At 40.9% G+C, this 21,555-nt stretch overlaps 1 protein-coding gene across 2 annotated transcripts in view; it reads left to right on the top strand.

The window, feature by feature from the left end:
- The window catches only part of LOC126234710 (glutathione S-transferase 1-1-like), a 95,807-nt gene that overhangs the window by 37,784 nt on the left and 36,468 nt on the right, over positions 1-21,555 (top strand). For both annotated transcript variants that reach the window (XM_049943457.1, XM_049943456.1), the window contains exons 3-4: positions 5,337-5,395; positions 7,535-7,676. In XM_049943457.1, coding sequence (XP_049799414.1) covers positions 5,337-5,395; positions 7,535-7,676 — 201 coding nt within the window. The remainder of the gene's footprint in view (positions 1-5,336; positions 5,396-7,534; positions 7,677-21,555) is intronic.

Below are 21,555 nucleotides of genomic sequence, written 5' to 3'. Positions count from 1 at the left end.
TGTTGACAGGCGTTGATGTACATCAACGGGGACAGTTGAAAATGTGTGCCTCGAGCGGGACTCGAACCCGTGACCTCCTGCTTACATGGCTGACGCTCTATCCATCTGAGCCACCGAGGGCACAGAGGATAGTGCGACTGCAGGGATTTATCCCTTGCACGATCCCTGTGAGACCCACATTCCCAACTTAATGTCCACACACTACATTACTCGTGGCAGACAATCTTACAGAGTCCCGTAAGAGTTCGGGCAATGCGTATGCATGTCCGAAAGAACAGATCTTCATAAAAAGATGACTGACGTCTGAAGTTATCGATTGTGAAAATTAGTATGCTACAGTTGAGGCAGCATTACACCGTCGCTTTGGTTTTTGACCATGGAGAGACTTTAAGCACCCCCCCCCCCCCCCCCCCACCATTTCTATTGATAAGGTTATTCGCTAATTTAATTTCAACTGCTTCCTTAATAAAACCACTCAACTGCTGGAAGTGCATGCCAAAACGCCTTCGTTTTGTTATATTCCATGGGATGAGCGGTGCCCAAGAATGTTCTGCAATAGCAGATTTGCTCGGTTGTTGTAAGCGTATGCCGCGTATGCTCAACACACCGGTCCTCTACAGTCCTTGACAGTCTGACAACTACGAGTATATGACACGCCACTACAGCAAGGAATAAGACAGACAAACGCCTTACACAAACAAAGATCATCCTTTAAGGGATCCAAAAGAACTCTTATCTTAGATGGTGGTCGAAAAAAGCGTTTCACATCATTTTTCCGCAAAATACGACCAGTCATGTTGGAAATGCTTCCACTGTAAAACAAAAAGGCCGTATATTTTCATGCCACATCGGTATTAATATTACACAATGCACATTTGGTCGGTAGTGCAACCCACATCTGATCTACCTTTCACTATAACCATTCGGCCGAAAGCTGACCTCAGGAAGGGCTAACACAGCTGACAAACTCTCAGGGTCTGAGAATATGTGGACCATGTGAACCAGGGTATAAAGCATGCTCCTCACACAGAGCCGGATGACAACTACCAGCCAGTAGGTAAGTCAGCGTGAGAAGGCTTTCCATATATGGTGTGTCCCAACGTACCATCAAACATCCTCCTGACCAACACACCTCCGTCGTCATACGAATATTCTAGCGGACTGAATCCAGGCGTCTACATAATCTTTCAAATTCTCACTGCCACCGCTTTTCCAACCTGTTACACCCCGAGAACGCAATTAATTCTTTAATGGGGTTATTTTGCGCTTAGATGTGGTGCACACATTTAGGACTTGCTGTTAACCAATTTAATGGTTCAAATGGCTCTGAGCACTATGGGACTTCTGAGGTCATCAGTCCCCTAGAACTTAGAACTACTTAAACCTAACTAACCTAAGGACATCACACACTTCCATGCCCGAGGCAGGATTCGAACCTGCGACAGTAGCGGTCGAGCGGTTCCAGACTGTAGCGCCCAGAAACTCGGCCGGCTAACCCATTTAATAATGAACATCTATTTCATACCTCTAAAAACAATATAATTTGCAATTTTCTACGTCCCCTGTAGCATGGAAAAAATTAGTCATATAGAAAAAAAATGAATTGGAACTTTTTGTAAGAAATTTAGTATTGTTTAATTTTCAGCGAGAAACATTTTCCCTAGATGCCGCGGGCTTGAGACATTAAAGAAAAACCTTAAAAAGTGACCTTTAAACGCCACCCCAACACCCCCGCTCACATCCTCACGGTCAGGATTTTGGTAGTTGTTCACGACACTCCTCCCTCCCTCCCTCCCTCCATGGTCCAACACTGTACAAAAAATTGCAACTAAATAAATTTTTCCCCCAGTCGACATTTTTTGGCCTTCGCTGATTGTGCTACGTAACAGAGACCGACCTTGCCGTTTTCATATGAGAGGTGGAGTGACATTGCTTAGCACCTAAAGCTACTGAACAGGTGTAGGTAGATACGTATAAATTCTGCAGATCTTTGACTGAAATCTGCATATTTACTGTTCGTATAGAATGCTGCTTGTTCTGCCTCAGTGGGTTTGGTTTCAGCTTCCACCGCTTGTAATACTTGTTCAACACATGTAGGCTCTCTGTCAGAATTTCTTCTATCTTAGCAGACGCCATTCGCAAAAGTGACTGGGAAACGGCGAAATGGTAGTGGTACGAGAAGTGTGCTACGTAACATACTGTAAGGTGACACGAGTTATGTAGATGTAGAGTTTGGAATGTTTAGCCTCTACAAAGACGTCATCGATATATACTAATTTGAGGGACAAGGTCTGGCAGGTCATGAGCCAGATGGTTGAACACAGGAGAAAGAACAGATGCAGGCCATCATCCTGTACGCAAAACTATGTATGTGGTCGGAGTGAACTTGGAGCAGGCTTTCTCCATTTTCAATCACAGTCAACACACTGACCAATTCAGACGGCAGCCAACAATGAACTGTGTGCTGTATGTTGTTGAAATTCTTAATACGATCCTGGGTATATTCAAGCTTACCTATCATAAAGGTGTAACAAAAATATTCCATTCTTCCATGGAAAATTACCGACTTATCACACCATCCTCCTACACACTCTCAGTTCAGACTGGTATGAGTCTTGTCAGTTTCTATCATGAGTTGAAGATATCTCTTACTAGTACAGATTATGTTGACAAATTGTCAAATACATGATTCACTTACATAGGCTTTTTTTGCAAACAGTATAGATACTGTCATTTATTTATATTTAAGTTTCCTTCCTTTCATTTGTGTTCTAATTAGTGGGGCTTTTTTTAACTCTTTTAGAATAAAAGGTGTTAGGTTATATTCCGTTTCAAAAGGATCATTGTAAGATAGGATTTGTTGGTATTCAGACAAATGGTTTGCATCACTGCCTTCGCTGCTGAGGACTCAGATTAAACTCTAGGTGCCTCCTCAGTTTTTTTTCTGGGGTAGGGAGCTCTGGAGCAGGGTCCACTCAGCCTTTGTGAGGCCAAATAAGGAACTGCTTGAATAAAGAAGCTATGGCGCCATATGACTCATCTACTGCCAGTAATAGTTGGAGGAACAGACAATATGGTGATAAAATGTCCTAAGATCATAGATAGCTCCTGCTGCTGCTTTGTAGGCAGCAGTCAGTCAGTTGAAGCATGTCTCTAAGACATAATTCGGGAGTGGTGTTTACGTTTTTGTTGGTGTTCCTCAACTTTTTAGTTATGCAATTAAATTAGTTATTAAGAAGCCTCTTCATATTATATCAAATTATTTGCTCTATTATTTTTCTTGTGTTTCTAATTCGAAAATTTCTTTAGCTGTTTGAGTTACTTTTCTTGAACTTACGTATGTTCTTTTCCTTATGGTCTTTCATTTTTGAAGTTGGGCTGGATTCAGCGTTTATGCTGTAATAATTGTTGGTTGTTTATCAAATTCAAATTATACTTCAGTAGATTCTTTACATTCTGATGCTCAAACTGTTTCATATGAAGTTAGATTGGCTTTGATTTTATTACCCCCAAATGTTTTAGTTGATAGTTTTAATATATTTGATTTTATAAAATGATCAACTTCAGTGTTTATTTATTGTTATTCCTTTCTCTTTAGCTCTTGCTAGCTTCTCTTTAGCTCTTGTTAGCTTCTCTTTAGCTCTTGTTAGCTTCTCTTTAGCTCTTGTTAGCTTCTCTTTAGCTCTTGTTAGCTTCTCTTTAGCTCTTGTTAGCTTCTCTTTAGCTCTTGTTAGCTTCTCTTTAGCTCTTGTTAGCTTCTCTTTAGCTCTTGTTAGCTTCTCTTTAGCTCTTGTTAGCTTCTCTTTAGCTCTTGTTAGCTTCTCTTTAGCTCTTGTTAGCTTCTCTTTAGCTCTTGTTAGCTTCTCTTTAGCTCTTGTTAGCTTCTCTTTAGCTCTTGTTAGCTTCTCTTTAGCTCTTGTTAGCTTCTCTTTAGCTCTTGTTTGCTTCTCTTTAGCTCTTGTTTGCTTCTCTTTAGCTCTTGTTTGCTTCTCTTTAGCTCTTGTTTGCTTCTCTTTAGCTCTTGTTTGCTTCTCTTTAGCTCTTGTTTGCTTCTCTTTATGTATAGCTGAGACTAATCAAACTTCTTTTGATTTTGCAGAAGCGGATTTTGAATTTTTTCAGCATTTTACATTGATAACGTTTCAGGGGGTTTTACTTTAAATTTCTTGATAAGAATATATTAGAATTTTGTTAAAAGTTTGCTTTTCTAGTAAATCTATTACATCTTTTCATTTAATTTGAGCTCAAGGAACTCTACCTCTAATCTGTTAATGTATCTAGTTTGAAAGAGATTTTGCAGAAGTGACACTATGCCGAGTTAGTGTATCTGATGTAGCGGTAATAAATTATACACACAAACCTTCCTCATGGATCAGTCTGTTAGTGGTTCAAAAGGCTCTGAGCACTATGGGACTTAACTTCCGAGATCATCAGTCCCCTAGAACTTAGAACTACTTAAACCTAACTAACCTAAGGACATCACACACATCCATGCCTGAGGCAGAATTCGAACCTGTGACCGTAGCGGTCGCGCGGTTCCAGACTGTAGCGCCTCTAGAACCGCTCGGCCACGCAGGCCGGCCAGTCTGTTAGTGAAAACAATATCAAAATAAATATATTAGTTCTTGAGATTAGCTTTCACATACAGGCAGGAAGAAATGCAGTGGGTAGATGAGATCACTGATACGGTTTCCAAGGTAGTTTTTGTCCTTAAATATTTGTGGACAGCCTAAAATCATCAGACATACTATTGCTTTAATCTTTAGAACTTCTTCTCTGCATTACAGATTAAAAGATATTTTAAATAAATTGCAAAATAAAGTGAAACTAATGAGAAAAATTTCAAATTTGCTTGGAACATAGCTGATCTTCCACGAATTTAATATATTACAGAGGTGTAAAGGGAATGAAATGCGCTGAAGTTAAAACAATGGATTCCATGAAGATGCAATCACATTGTGGGTTAAGCATACACTATTTGCTTTTATTGATATTTAACTTCATTGCATCTGCATTTATTCCACCCCAATGGTCCAGTCATTTATTTCATGTCGGTGTACATTTCATCTACATCCCTTATGGTGAGGTGAACTACAGTTATCCACTGTATAGTTTTCCCAGGGTTACTATTACCCCCTCTTTTTTATTTTTTTTTATTCCTAGTCTGGCACAAGTTCTCGACTATCTCTACATACATACATACATACATACATACATACATACATACTACAGAGCTGTGACATACGAAAGCCTCCTGTTTGTGTGCCATAAAAGTTTACTGCAATTGTGTTTCTGATTAGTAATATGAAAATTAAAGCCCACATGCATTGTTGCAGATGAATCCACAGCATCAGGTGCCATTTCTCGATGACAATGGATTTTACTTACCAGAGAGGTTAGTACTTTAGTATTACCTGTGCTACTTCCTGTGTGTGTGTGTGTGTGTGTGTGTGTGTGTGTGTGTGTGTGTGTGTGTGTGTGCATGCCTGAAAATGGTATTATGAGGATAGATGAATAAACGGAGAGGTAGAGCCACAGACCATTCTCCTGGTAAAAATTTTTCTGTAGCTACACTGCACAAAGTGAATTAAAGGACCACTTTTTCGAAACCCCATAATTATTTCCCAATGCGACTTATTTGAAATTTGGCTCAAAGGTGCCTATAACATTCCTCTGTAATGATTCAAAAGGGTGCCCCCCCCCCTCCCTGCGACGTCACCCTCGGACTCGGCGCGATGCTTCAGACAGCAAAAAAGACAAAACTCAGAATTCCGTGTGAGGAGTAAGGTGGATTACTGATGTCAGGTTGGCATCAAATTTAAACATAATTCTGCCCAACGCCACCGTGGACGTGTCATAAAATGGGAATATGGTCGCAGCTCCCTCTTACCTATGAACAACCCTTCTCTTGCCGCCTCCGCGATGGAGGTTAGAACTGCGATGCCCAGCATTGAAATCGCGCGATTTTCTTATGTGTGGCCGAGGAAAACATTTCAGAAACGCCACCACTTAGAACCGACACTAGAAGGCCTCATGGTGTATCATAAAGAGCGTGAATGAAATATTTCCTTGCCTCGATGTGTGATTGCCACATGTAATGCGGTCGGAAATGACAGTTCACAGTGCGATGAGCAAAAGGACAACGTTCTTCACAAACTTCGATACTGCTGACTCTCCACAGACGCTTCAAACCATCCCTACAGGCATCCTGGACCTGATAACAACCATTTGGAGTGCAGCGTGACTGCGAGTTTTTCTCTGGTGTACAATGCAGAACCACAAGGGACCGTTCAGAGCCGTTCGACGAAATGTTAACACTATTTGAAGCAGCAAAGGGTGTTTTTTTAACCGTTCTGTTTTGCGCCCTCCTGTGGCGTGGTAACGGGGGATGTAACATAGAAACATATTTGAATAAAACGGTAGAGGGGTCTCTCTATGACCCCTCAGTTTGGCAACATCCTCAATGCCACCCTCACGTTTGCTGAGCACTAAAAATGTACCATTACAGAGAGAACGAGTGACGAGTCATACGTGCCTGCAGGTAGGCAACCACTTGACACTTCTATGTTCCGGCATGCGTAGTAGCAGGCGTCCTCTTCTCCTGATGGCAAGGCGATGGTTTACAAGGCTGTTTTCTTTATACTATTTGATCCCATAAATGTTACGTTGATCAAATTTTCTTAGAAGCTTCTTTCATGTGACACAAAAAAGTAGGTAGATTAGAAAAGGAGTCGGTGTCGTAATTCGGCGACCATAAACGATAAAAATTCCTTGCGAACGTCAGGAAATTTACTTCGTTATTCAGTATAACTTGGTGAAAACCGCACCTCGATATATTTATCCATTCTGAGTACGTATATCTGGGGTTATCTGTTTTAGCTGCTTCACCCTGGACAGCCCTCCGGAGTGGCTGTGCGGTTCTAGGCGCTACAGGCCTGAACCGCGCGACCGTTACGGTCGCAGGTTCGAATCCTGCCTTGGGCATGGATGTGTGTGATGTCCTTAGGTTAGTTAGGTTTAAGTAGTTCTAGGGGACAGATGACCTCAGAAGTCCCATAGTGCTCAGAGCCATTTCACCCTGTACATATAAGGATGAGACATTGCATATCTTTTAGTTTCTTTGTGGCCTGACGAAAATAGGAAACTGGAATTGGGGGTTTGCAGCAAATTTTGTTGTTGGAATGATTTGTCTTTGCCAAAAATAGGTAACCCCAGTGTGTGAACATTTATTGTATGTGTGTGTGAAGATTTCCAAGAAGAACGAGCTGACATCTACATAGCGAACCTAACTGGCGATTTTTCTATCTGTAGCGAGTGAATATACCATGTGCAATAATGAATTAATGAAGTCTGAGCTCAACGAAATTTTACTATATTAAATTTTGATGTCACACTTGCAATCTACAATATTTAATTGCAATAGCGGCATGCATGGTGTAAAAAATCTCCTCTGTAAATATTTTAATTTCATTTTGAATACCTGTTAATTATGCTAAAAATTGCGTGTAATAAAGTTTTATCACTCTATTTTCAGTCGAGCGATTATAGGATATCTCGTGGACAATTATGCCAAGGATGATTCATTATACCCACGGGATCCTAAGCGAAGGGCAACTGTCAACAGGATGTTGTTTTTCGATGCTGGAACACTCTGGATGAGCTACAGTGATTATCAGGTAAAGTGTAGTGTAGACTCTGCTAGGTGAACTGTGGGCCGTTAAATGTGGTTTTATTGTTAGTTACTAATTTTTTTCCAAATGCTTGTTCGCGGTTAAGATATCTGATACTTGATAACAGAAGCAGTTGCAGTAAGTACTGAACTAAGCCACTGCGAAAGTTATACGTGACAAAAAGGTACGTCCAAGGCCTGCTGTTGCTTTTGGATATAAGTAACATCTCGTCGGTTCCGTCCTGCAAGTATAATTCCAGTGATGTCAACCATTGCATAAGTGCCCAACTAAAGATATGAACACTACCATCGTCCAGATGAATGAAGACTTTATTCTTTTTATGGGTATAGAATGTGTGTCTAAAACGAAATGCGGAGAATTCCCAATTTATTATAACATCAGAAGTTTCTTAGTCCTCAATTCCATGAAAACATTCTCTCCATTCTTCTTGAGGTTGAAGTATGTGGGTGTAACTCTGGATGAGCACTGTAAATGAGTAGATATGTCATTTCAAATAGGTAGACACACTGTCACTAACTACAGGAAGTCTTGTGCTTGAGTTTGTTCTCTCCAATAGCTGCTGAACATGGACGGGGTAGACAAAAATTTCGAAACACCGCGTGAAATGAGTGCTTGAACATAAATGTAGAAGAGAACCAAACGTGTAGGTTACGCTGTTGTATTTGACAACAAACGGCACATATGCAATGTCCTCAATACGTTGCAAGTGTCAGTCATGGTCAGAACAACGTTATGTTTTATAAGTGCATTATGTCGGAACTCATTGCATTCGAACATGGGCAAATTGGTGTTCGTATGGTGGGTTCTTCCTTGGTCAAGTTTGGCAAAGTGTTTAAAATGTTTCAAAAGGCACTGTATTGAAGATTTATACCACATACAAGGAAAGCGGAAAAATATCATCCACTGTCACAATGTGGACGAAAGTTGGTGTTGAGTGATCATAACGGACGGTCGTTGAAGAGGATTGTGATGAAAAGTAAGATGGCGACGACGACAGTTGCAAAAGTGACGAAAGTACTGAATGTTGCACTCCAGAACCCCCTTAGCACCATAGCAATACGAAGGGAGCTTCATAAGCAGCGGATTGCAGGGCGACCTGGAATTCCAAAACATCTCCTGTGATGTAAATGCCCATAACAGGAAAACGTTGTGCCACAGTCATAAAACCTGGACTGTGGGGAAATGGTAGACAGTCACTTGGTCGGATGAGTCTTGGTGCACACTTACCAAGTTCTGGCAGAGCTTATGCCCCAAGAGCTAGACATGGTAGAGGTTGGGTGATTATTTTGGGCAGCTCTATAGTGGTATGCCATGAGCACCATGTTTTCTCTGTAAGGTCACATTACTGCCAAGGATTTGTGACCATTTTGGCTGATCAGGTGCATCCCATTGTGCGATGCTATTTTCGAAGACTGTAGGGCTCTGTTTACGCAGCTCACATCGTCCAGGACTGGTTTTATGGGGAAGAGAGTGAATTGTAGCATCTCCTCGAGCACCAAAGCCACAACATCTCAAACATTACTGATTCTTTGTGATCAGCTTCGAAGAGAAGGGTGCCTGATCGCTATCAACATTCCAACCTGACCTTACCACTGTTTTGCAGGAAGAATGTTAGTAGATTCTCTTGAAGACGAGGTAATATTTGTATTTATGCATTCCAAGACGAATGGAAGCTACTCAGAACGCCAACTTTTTTCCTACATCATATTCGGGGTGGTAAAGTGTTGGGTTTTTGGTGTTTCCATATTTTTGAGCGTACCCTGTCTTTCGATAGGATGTGACAAGCAAAACTGTGGAGTCACTCGTTCGTTTTGCGGGACCTCCACGATTTAACGCGCCATGAGTAGTGGAAACTTTAAGCGATTAGAACTGAATACAAATTTTTATGCACATTACGTCTGCAACATCTTCCTGTTCAGACATGTTAGTGTTTCATTGACCTGTTTAGGCTGGTTGCAGAAATACAAAATACGTGAGTACAAACACTCTTCCTACTTCATTGGCTCCTTGGTATGTATGGCGCCGAGTAATGCGAATCACAGATAAAGTATGTCATTTAGTCGCAACCCCAGCACAAGGTGTTATGTATCAAGTATTCATGCTGCCTCTCTCTCTCTCTCTCTCTCTCTCTCTCTCTCTCTCTCTCGTGCGCGCGCGCACGATGCATATAGTGTCAATGCATGTGCAGTCCGTGAGTAGAATGGGCAAGGCGCGTGGTCTATCTGAATTTGACTGAGGTTAGATGGAGATGGTCCACAGGCTTGGCACGAGCATTTTGAAAACTGCGCGACTTGTCGGGTCTTCAACATGTGGCGAAACCACGCCCAGACATCACGGGGTTGGGCAGCCACACAGCGTGACAGATGTCTGACGTCGTAGGCTGGGCAGACTGGTAAACCAGCACAGGCGGCAAACTGTGGCGGAACTGACATCGGACTTCAGTGCTGGGCAGAGTAGAAGTGTGTGTGAACACGCAGTGCAACCGGTGGCGGATTTAAAAATTTTTCGCCCCTAGGCACACCATATTATTTGCGCCCCATCCCCCCCCCCTCCCCCCGCCTACCCCACAAAACATGTTTTAAATAATAACTATTAGCCGATAACTTCACAATTGCCGTTTTGGGTGGGAGCGCTGTGAACTGTTACCATACTCTGCCATACGTTGCTCTGAAGGACGCATCAGTGGTCTATAGTCCGTGAGACGAGTGATTGCTACTGACAGTTCCGGCGGGCAGACGGCGCTGTTGCCGAACGTGGCTCACAGCACGCGGCACCCTGTCTGCTACACGCATTCTCTAGCAGCAGAAATAAAAGAGAGACAAAATACAAGTCGTATTGGTAAGCGTGAATTTATTTAAAGTTGATGCTTGAAATATATTAACTCGAAAACTGATAAGAGCTATTTAGTACAAGTATCTAAGATGCTGAAACATAATAGTTATTTGTTAAACTTCACAACTGAAATGAAAACTATTTTCGCAAGTTGTTGAACATCAGCAGTTTTGGTTTCCATTGTTAAGTACTAGCATTATTAATTTGTTCTACTACAAGCTACAGAATAATTGGTCAGTGTATTAAGAGTTATAATCTGAAGAAAGTACTCACAATATGATGATCTGGTTGTAGATCGATAGCAAACTCCCTCCTTACATTCCTGAATACGTTGTAGTTACTGTAATGGAAAAACACCACTCACATCACTGTCAGAATCTGATTTGACATTGTCTTCCTCAGCACTACTCGAACTATCACTGCTCTCTCCCAGATGTATAATTAAATTTTCGATGCATTCTTCCACAACCCCTTCAGTTTTGGCCGCCTCCTTGATGGCACTTGCAGTGCTGTTTACAATTTTAGCCCACGTCTCGCTTGTCACTTTATTGATAGCTGCTGGAAGGAAAGTTTCCACTTCAGAGTTCGTGAATTTTTTGTTGTTTGCAGCAATGTAATTTTTTATCTGCGCCCACACTCCTTCAATTGCATTGAAGTGACAGTGGTATGGAGGAAGCCGAACGATTTCATGCCCGTGCCTTTTAGCAATCTCGTCAATTACATATGTTGGAAATTGGGGTTTCTTTTGTGCCACAATTTCGAGCAGTTCCGCCTTCCTTAAATCTTCTCTGAAATCTACTTTTCGCCGTTTCAACCACTGAATGATATCGTCTTTGTTTGTTGCCAAGGTTGGTGCCTTATCGTGAACAACGGAATGATACGGCGCATTGTCCATAACAATCACTGATGGACTTGTCAGATTCGTCATAAGCGATGTCTCGAACCATTCTTGAAATACTACACTGTTCATTTCTTCATGGTAATCTCCCGTCTTTTTTGACCGAAACATTTTCAAGCAGTTTGGCACAAAACCTTTCGATGTTCCTGCATGTAAGACAATAATACGCCCTCCTTTGCCAACAAGCACTGCCATTGTCCCCTGGGGCGTTCCATCATTCCAGCCTCTACGTAAAGAATGGCTGGCATCCCAAGTTTCATCTAACCACACTATACTTTCGAATTCCACACCCATGATCCTGCGCAGAAATCTGCACCGCCATGCAACTACATCTGTCCTTTCCATTAATATTTTGCGTCCGTTAAACAGTGAATAGCTGAAGCCTATGTCTTTCAACACTGTACGCAACGAAAATTTGCTCCCTTTAAAAAGATCGTCTTTCTGAAGCGACACCAGTAATTTAGATAGAGTGGGATGTTCCCTTCTCTTATAATAGCTGTATATATGACGACGAATAGCATCTTTCTGAAAATCGTCCAAAGCTGTCACCGGCTTATTTCTCGGTCGCTTCTTTCCTGGTGTGTGCAGCTTTGTTGTGCCACTCTCGTCACAATCTACACTATACTGTTCTTTCCCTATCTTTACAACAGTGTTCTTACTTATTTTCAATGCTGCTGCAGTTATTTTCACAACCTGAACAACAGGAATTAAGGGCTCACCTTTGTCCTTTTCTTTCTCAAAGTAATCCCTCACAGAGCACACGAATTCACGGGCCTGGGTGTGTAGCACACTTTTCTTCCTCCGTTTCACTTCTTGTGTTGGGCTGGTACTACCCGCCGCACTAGACATTGTTTACAACGAAACATAAACAAAGAAACACTAAAAACAACAAAAACGAAATAAACTGCGAATTCAACTTCAGACAAACGACGAACGACCGCACCGCCTGCACGCGAGACACTGGTAAGTTTCATAAGCGCGCGCGACCGGGTTTCAGAGCGGCAACGTGGCCCTTGCTACCCGCTCAAAGTCAGGCCGTCATTGGCTGCCTGCCTGCGGTCGCTAGGCAACGGAAAGACGCTACCGAGCTGTCAATACCAAAGACTCGTCTCCCAGACTATAGTCGCGGTCAATCAAAATGCAATATGGTTCCTGAACTGTACTTGTACGGCAGCAGATGAAACAAACTTAAAACTCCATTGTGTTAACACATTCTTCTGTCGAAAGACAACATAAACGAACACAAGGAAAGTAACTTTTCTTTTATGACCTACGAACTCAGCAGAGCGTGTAGGAGACAACGGATTTTTATACGTTCACTTTTAATATGTTCTTTTACACAAAACCGTTGATAATGAAAACAAAAAAAATATTATACGATCTAAAAATTGAAGCGAATGTGCCATACATTAGAAAGTAATATGTACTTTTACAGAGATGCGTTCAAAATTAAAATTAAACTGTCGCTTTACGATCTAATAACTTGAATGTGTAGCAGATAAAAAAAACACGTTCGGTATTAATACGCGTGTCTACAGGAAAGTGTAAGAAATGAAAATGAAATAGAGATTTCGATGCACGAACTAATAACTAAATACAGACGAACAAACACAGAACTGGACTTGCTATTACATAATTTTACAGACTAGTGTGGAAAAATCAAATTTGTTTTATACTCTAATAGTTAACGTGTAAAGCATTAGGGTCTGTGTAGCTAGATGCTGCATAATAAGTGTACACAATACCTTTATCCATGTAAGGCCTGACCAGTTTTGTACTGCAGCTACTACTCTCACCATGCTCTATCTAACGGTATTAGCAAAACTTTTACGTAATTAACGACAGAACTGAACTACGTTATTTATTAATACTTTTTCATCTGAGTGCACTCTCCGATAACGTATATTTCCGCGAAACTGTACATTTCAGCAGACGCAAAGAATACGCATGAGTTGTAATATACTACAGGATCAGTATGACTTGACTGTACAGCGCCGAGCGGCCCGAGTCATTCCGGCATTGTTTAGAATTGTCGGGCGCCTTCGGTCACGTGTGCACGTAAACGAAGTTTAGTTCCATGTTATGCCATCGGCAATTTTAAAATAAACCGGTAATACGAAGTTTGTAAATCCAAAGAATGTACTCCAAGTTATAATAAAAATCACATAGTCTTAATTTTTTCAATGAATAAATAAACAGCAAAGTTTGCGTCTGGCGTTTTCGGCTGAAAAGTCGTTGATCATATCTTCATGGTTCAGACGGTTGTCAATTAGGAGGTCGGCTTCGATGTGAAGAATGGACAAGGCATTCAATCTCTCCTCAGACAACGTAGAACGTAGGTACGACTCTTAAGAGGCGAAAACGAGCGTACTGCTGAACAATTTTAAGTGCCATACATAGAAATGTTCTAAGGGCGACGTCAAAATTCGGAAACACGGACTGTAACCTCTTTTCGGAAAAATTTACTATTTCAACTGTGTTGTTGTTGTTGTTGTTGTTGTGGTCTTCAGTCCTGAGACTGGTTTGATGCAGCTCTCCATGCTACTCTATCCTGTGCAAGCTTCTTAATCTCCCAATACCTACTGCAACCTACATCCTTCTGAATCTGTTTAGTGTATTCATCTCTTGGTCTCCCTCTTCGATTTTTACCCTCCACGCTGCCCTCCAATACTAAATTGGTGATCCCTCGATGTCTCAGAACACGTCCTACCAACCGATCCCTTCTTCCAGTCAAGTTGTGCCACAAGCTCCTCTTCTCCCCAATTCTATTCAATACCTCCTCATTAGTTACGTGATCTACCCATCTAACCTTCAGCATTCTTCTGTAGCACCACATTTCAAAAGCTTCTATTCTCTTCTTATCTAAACTATTTATCGTCCACGTTTCACTTCCATACATGGCTACACTCGATACAAATACTTTCAGAAACGACTTCCCGACACTTAAATCTATACTCGATGTTAACAAATTTCTCTTCTTCAGAAACGCTTTCCTTGCCATTGCCAGTCTACATTTTATATCCTCTCTACTTCGACCATCATCAGTTATTTTGCTCCCCAAATAGCAAAACTCCTTTACTACTTTAAGTGACTTATTTTGTGGTGTCACCGCCAGACACCACACTTGCTAGGTGGTAGCCTTTAAATCGGCCGCGGTCCGGTAGTATACGTCGGACCCGCGTGTCGCCACTATCAGTGATTGCAGACCGAGCGCCGCCACACGGCAGGTCTAGAGAGACTTCCTAGCACTCGCCCCAGTTGTACATCCGACTCATTTGCCGAGACGATAGTTAGCATAGCCTTCAGCTACGTCCTTTGCTACGACCTAGCAAGGCGCCATTATCATTTGCTATTCATCTTGTGATGCATGTACCGTCAGACAGATGTTCACCAATTATGGATTAAAGTTAAGTATTCCAGAAGCTACGTACTATTTTTGCTACTATAAAGACCTTGTCATTTTCCAGACCTCACGCCAGCCTGCGTGAGCTTTAACGCGTGCCTTTCGGCTTCACCTCATAGTGGCTTGGCTGTCTTGCCAAGTCACAACACATTTCCTAATCTAATTCCCTCAGCATCACCCGACTTAATTCGACTACATTTCATTATCCTAGTTTTGCTTTTGTTGATGTTCATTTATACCCTCCTTTCAAGACACTGTCCATTCCGTTCAACTGCTCTTCCAAGTCCTTCGCTGTCTCTGATAGTAATACAATGTCATCGGCGAACCTCAAAGTTTTTATTTCTTCTCCATGGATTTTAATACCTACTCCGAACTTTTCTTTTGTTTCCTTTACTGCTTGCTCAATATACAGATTGAATAACATAGGGGAGAGGCTACAACCCTGTCTCGCTCCCTTCCCAACCACTGTTTCCCATTCATACCCCTGGACCCTTATAACTGCCACTTGCTTTCTGTACAAATTGTAAGTAGCCTTTCGCTCCCTGTATTTTACCCCTGCCACCTTCAGAATTTGAAAGAGAGTATTCCAGGCAACATTGTCAAAAGCTTTCTCTAAGTCTACAAATGCTAGAAACGTAGGTTTGCCTTTCCTTAATCTTTCTTCTAAGATAAGTCGTAAGGTCAGTATTGCCTCACGTGTTCCAACATTTCTACGGAATCCAAACTGATCTTCCCCGAGGTCGGCTTCTATCAGTTTTTCCATTCGTCTGTAAAGAATTCGTGTTAGTATTTTGCAGCTGTGACTTATTAAACTGATGGTTCGGTAATTTTCACATCTGTCAACACCTGCTTTCTTTGGGATTGGAATTATTATATTTTTCTTGAAGTCTGAGGGTATTTCGCCTGTCTCATCCATCTTGCTCACCAGATGGTAGAGTTTTGTCAGGACTGGCTCTCCCAAGACTGTCAGTAATTCTAATGGAATGTTGTCTACTCCCAGGGCCTTGTTTCGACTCAGGTCTTTCAGTGCTCTGTCAAACTCTTCACGCAGTATCATATCTCCCAATTAATCTTCATCTACATCCTCGTCCATTTCCATAATATTGTCCTCAAGTACATCGCCCTTGTATAGACCCTCTATATACTCCTTCCACCTTTCTGCTTTCCCTTCTTTACTTAGAACTTGGGTTCCATCAAAGCTCTTGATATTCATGCAAGTGGTTATCCTTTCTCCAAAGGTCTCTGTAATTTTCCTGTAGGCAGTATCTATCTTACCCCTAGTGAGATAAGCCTCTACATCCTTACATTTGTCCTCTAGCCATCCCTGCTTAGCCATTTTGCATTTCCTGTCGATCTCATTTTTGAGACGTTTGTATTCCTTTTTGCCTGCTTCATTTACTGCATTTTTATATTTTCTCCTTTCATCTATTAAATTCAATATTTCTTCTGTTACCCAAGGGTTTCTACTAGCTCTCGTCTTTTTACCTATTTGGTCCTCTGCTGCCTTCACTATTTCATCCCTCAAAGCTACCCATTCTTCTTCTACTGTATTTCTTTCCCCCATTCCTGTAAATTGTTCCCTTATGCTCTCCCTGAAACCCTGTACAACCTCTGGTTCTTTCAGTATATCCAGATCCCATCTCCTTAAATTCCCACCTTTTTGCAGTTTCTTCAGTTTTAATCTACAGTTCATAACCAATAGATTGTGGTCAGAGTCAACAATTTAATATCTGGATCCTAAATCTCTGTCTTACCATTATATAATCTATCTGAAACCTTCTAGTATCTCCAGGGTTCTTCCATGTATACAACCTTCTTTCATGATTCTCGAACCAAGTGTTAGCTATGATTAAGTTATGCTGTGTGCAAAATTCTACCAGATGGTTTCCTCTTTCATTTCTTAGCCCCAATCCATATTCACATACTACGTTTCCTTCTCTCACTTTTCCTACTACCGAATTCTAGTCACCCATGACTATTAAATTTTCATCTCCCTTCACTATCTGAATAATTTCTTTTATCTCATCATACATTTCATCAATTTCTTCATCATCTGCAGATCTAGTTGGCTTATAAACTTGTACTACTGTAGTAGGCGTGGGCTTCGTGTCTATCTTGGCCACAATAATGTGTTCACTACGCTGTTTGTAGTAGCTTACCCATACTCCTATTTTTTTATTCATTATTAAACCTACTCCTGCATCACCCCTATTTGATTTTGTGTTTATAACCCTGTAGTCACCTGACCAGAAGTCTTGTTCCTCCTGCCACCGAACTTCACTAATTCCCACTATATCTAACTTTAACCTATCCATTTCCCCTTTTAAATTTTGTAACCTACCTGCCCGATTAAGGGATCTGACATTCCACGCTCCGATCCGTAGAACGCCAGTTTTCTTTCTCCTGATAACGACATCCTCTTGAGTAGTCCCCGCGCGGAGATCCGAATGGGGGACTATTTTACCTCCGGAATATTTTACCCAAGATGACGCCATCATTATTTAGTCATACAGTAAAGCTGCATGCCTTCGGGAAAAATTACGGCTGTAGTTTCCCCTTGCTTTCAGTTGATTTCGACTGGTATATCACTAATCTCGGAAGATTTCAAAAGTTCCTTGAAATGTACACATTCACTAGGGAAGGCAGGCTCTAAATCTGTGTCACATGACGTTTGGAGCTTTGCTGCACGTTCAGCAATATAGTCAGGTGAACAAACTGTTCTTAAGGTTACTGAAAACTGTGAAGGAGTCCAACAGTGTTCTATAGTTTTCCTTCCTCCTCACTAATTTGGCGTACAAGTTGTCGAGTACTGGGAGAAATGATTAGACTCTTAAATTTTTCCCTTCCAGTCAGAAAAACTTAATAGTCCGCTTCTTCTTCATCATGAAGTTTGCGTTTTGGTGATCTTTTATAGGTGCATTCACAGTCTTTATCAGTCACAATCTACATGGATTTATTTTCATAATAGTCGAACATGCCACGAATAGTTGCAATAAGTCCTGCAAGTGATTCATGCACTATTTTGGTATCAATATTTACACATTGCCATTTCAGATTTACACTATTAAGTCTCTGGAGTATGTCCTTCCAAACTGTCATCATGAATACTGTTTCTAGTCTGGTGAGTTAATTCAATAAAGCTGAAGCTTCATTTCGCTCAAGTGGTTTTTCAAACGTATTGTTGGCAGTATGTGTGAGAGCATTGATAACGCCCTCCCAGTTTTCATATAGACTTACACACGCTTCCTCTCATGCTGACCAACGTGATTTTGGTAGACTTTTTACCGTTTTGCTTCCCGGTTTCGTGAAAGAAAGAAGTTTACCCCAGCGCTTTGTAGACGCAGAGAAAAAATTATGAAGGTTTTGCACTACACTGATAAATGAACTTGCTTCCTGACAACAGCTTGCAGTACTAGTGCCGACTACATTCAAAGAATGTGCTGCACAAGGCACATATGCACTTTCGGATTTCATTCTTTAATGCGTGCCTGCAAACCAGTGTAGTTTCCTGACATTGGTTTCCGTTGTCATATAACCGGCATCTACAGTCAGTAATATCAATAGAATTTGTAGACAGAACTTTTAGTACGGCCTCATCTAAGTTTTCGGACTTCGGCTCCAGGTTTGGTAAAAACAGAAGGAAACGTTCAACAGGTTCACCATTCTCGTTCACATATCTTAACATGAAAGATAACTGATCAGTAAGTGAAATGTCCATAGTAGAATCTACTATAATAGAGAAATGTTTGGCCTGTTTTGTTTCACTTACGATAATTCTTTCTATTCATTCAGAAAGAAGCTCTATTATTTCATCACAGATGGTTGAAGAAAGATAACTTCTATGTCCCTGCCCTCGATTTCCATATCGTTCAATGTACTCTGTGAGAAAAGGATCAGTCCCGGCTATAAGTTGAAGAGACATCATAAATTCACGATTACATAATGAATGGAATCTTTCAATGTATCCACGTAGGGAAGTCCACGACTTGTTAGCTTCTTCACTACTGCAAACACCATTTTCAACATACTGCGCCAGAGACAGAAAATGTCTCAACATATGACTCGAAATTGTTATCTATTGTTCAAAGTGACTTTTTTCTTGTTATGAGTGGTCACTCAGAATTTTTGTGTTAAAGTGAAGTCTCATGATGAGATTAATATTAGAAATATTTTCCCAATTTGTAATACCATTAGTAGCAATCACGGCCTTACCTCCGAACAATTTACGTGGTGCACAAAAAACAGCACCGGTGCCACAAGAGTATAATAGAAAATCACTCAAAGTTGATTCACCACCATTTATAAGTTTACGGTAAAATACATTTTTGTTCAAATATCTGGTTTTATCACCTATTGATCTTCTTTAATTATAAAAATCACCGTTACAATTTTGATTAATGCCACGTTGTAAGAGAATGTCAATTATTGATTCATTGACACACCATTGTGCAGAATCATCACTAACGAGGTTATTTCTTTTTGTAATGTCTGACTCGACACTTAGTTTTTCGTGAAACTCGAAATTAGGAACAATCGGCTTTTCTTCATTTTTTAACTTTCGTTTCGTCTGTATTTACTTCTTTTACAACAGCTGCAGTGCCGGAAATATCATCCGTACTATTTGAACTCGAGGCCGAACCAGCAACATCCTCTGGGAAAAATTTATCGACTCTGCAAAGCGTTTTTAGGACATTGGCTGCGCGTTCTCGCCTTTCCATCGATAATTTCCGAAATGCCATCCCACTTAATTTAGCACGTTTGCTTTTTTCATTGTTATTCATGTTAAGTCACAAAATTGTCAACCAACAGTCAAAAAAAAAAAATTGTAAAAGTAAGTATCCAGTTCCAATCGTTCTACACCACACGTGAGCACAAAGCTTTTTACGTTAAAGACGGCACACGAGCACAAAGACTTTTCCTTTAAACGCGGAGCGATGAACTGACCAACTCGAATTACTTGACGTAACTCAAGGTTGCTACATAGAAGGTTGGGCCAATGTGTTTGGCAGCGATTGGGCGCTTGCGTGTGACGTCACTGTCAAGAACCGTCAGCAGCGCGAGACGTTCGCATACGGCACTATTGCGCTTAAACTAACATTAATTTACGAAAAGTGAAGGGCAATATAATGAATTATGGATTCGATCGAAGCTTACCAATACAGGGACTAAATGTTAATACCTGCTACGACTGTGAAACTCTTATATTGTCTCTCTGGTAATGACAAAAGTAAAACTACAGATTTGTGGCTCCCCCTCAATTTATATTCTATTACTCAATATTTTTTGTTAGATAACAACAATCTGGTATGCTTCAGTCGCAGACGTAACTGTGCTATGAAAGAACGACAATGCAGAATAATTTAATCTCATTGTCGCCTGTTTCTCTGTCAGTGAACAGTAAAGGCACACCTGCCGGCTGGAATTCGTCTCGTAAAGAAAACGGGGCAATCCTTTATTTGGCTTCTGTTTCCCGCGTCGCCGGAATTTTAGCTGGGACGCAAATATGTTTGAATATTCTTCACGCCGGCCGGAGTGGCCGTGCGGTTCTAGGCGCTACAGTCTGGAGCCGAGCGACCGCTACGGTCGCAGGTTCGAATCCTGCCTGGGGCATGGATGTGTGTGTTGTCCTTAGGTTAGTTAGGTTTAATTAGTTCTAAGTTCTCGGGGACTGATGACCTCAGAAGTTGAGTCGCATAGTGCTCAGAGCCATTTGAACCATTTTTTGAATATTCTTCACACTGTCTTTTTAATTTAAGAAGCAAATAATTTTTGCAATTTCTTGCAGTGAGGTGTGCTGGATCAGCTCTTACCCCATTTATTCTTCCCACATTTTAGCGGTTTCTGTGGGCAGAGAAGACAGACTACAAAGTTAAAGTAGTCTTGTTGGCAGTTGATGTGGTGTGTTGTCATTTGTCTGAACACTGCTGTTATGTCTACACGCAAATGCACCTTTTGTACCAACATAAAACAAAAATTACTTTTCCTCGAAGAAAAAAAAACTTAGTTAAGAAATTTAACATAAAATTTGCAATGCCACGTACTATTCGATTGCACAGAGTGGGAACTTTGATATAGTGCAGGCTGCAGCACAACAAATGAGACAAACGAAAGTTGGTTTTTTCTTCTTTTTTCGCCAAAAAAGTAACTAAGTAAATAAATAAAATTTTAATCTGTTGCGAAGTGTATTTCACACATTGTTAGATATTCTGCTTATTTTCTTTTCGTATAAACATGTGTTTAAAAATGTAAAACATTCCCAGTATCAACATGTTTTGTTAAATGGGTGTCATTAAATCAAAGCTCAGATATTGAAGACCAAGGAGCTTTCACATTAATTGCAGTAATGGAGGGCTGACTTGATACTTCCCCGTAATTTCTACTAGAAGTTTAAGTAGAGTCGGTTTTTACATACTGAGGCCCACACATGTTACAGTATTTAAGAAACTGCTGATTAGTTTATCACAGCTTTTCAGGGGCCCGTTATTTTCACGGGGAAAATACGGTAGGGTTAAGTAGAAACCGACAACATTCTCGGAATAATAACGTTCAAACATTGAATTGTAGATTGCCTCCTGACAGCTTACTTCAAAATATTTTGAACAATCGTGAAGATAATACCGGACAGAAACCCAATGTTAAATTTCCATTCAGTCACCAAGTAAATTATGTGTATTTCCAAGCTCGTATTGTCGAATTTCGTTCTTAAGGCTTATTTAAACTAGGAAGTTGTT

This window comes from Schistocerca nitens, chromosome 2 (assembly GCF_023898315.1).
Source record: "Schistocerca nitens isolate TAMUIC-IGC-003100 chromosome 2, iqSchNite1.1, whole genome shotgun sequence".
Lineage (NCBI taxonomy): Eukaryota > Metazoa > Arthropoda > Insecta > Orthoptera > Acrididae > Schistocerca > Schistocerca nitens.
The sequence above is the reverse complement of the archived record's forward strand: the minus strand, read 5'-3'. Positions and strand labels throughout refer to the sequence as shown.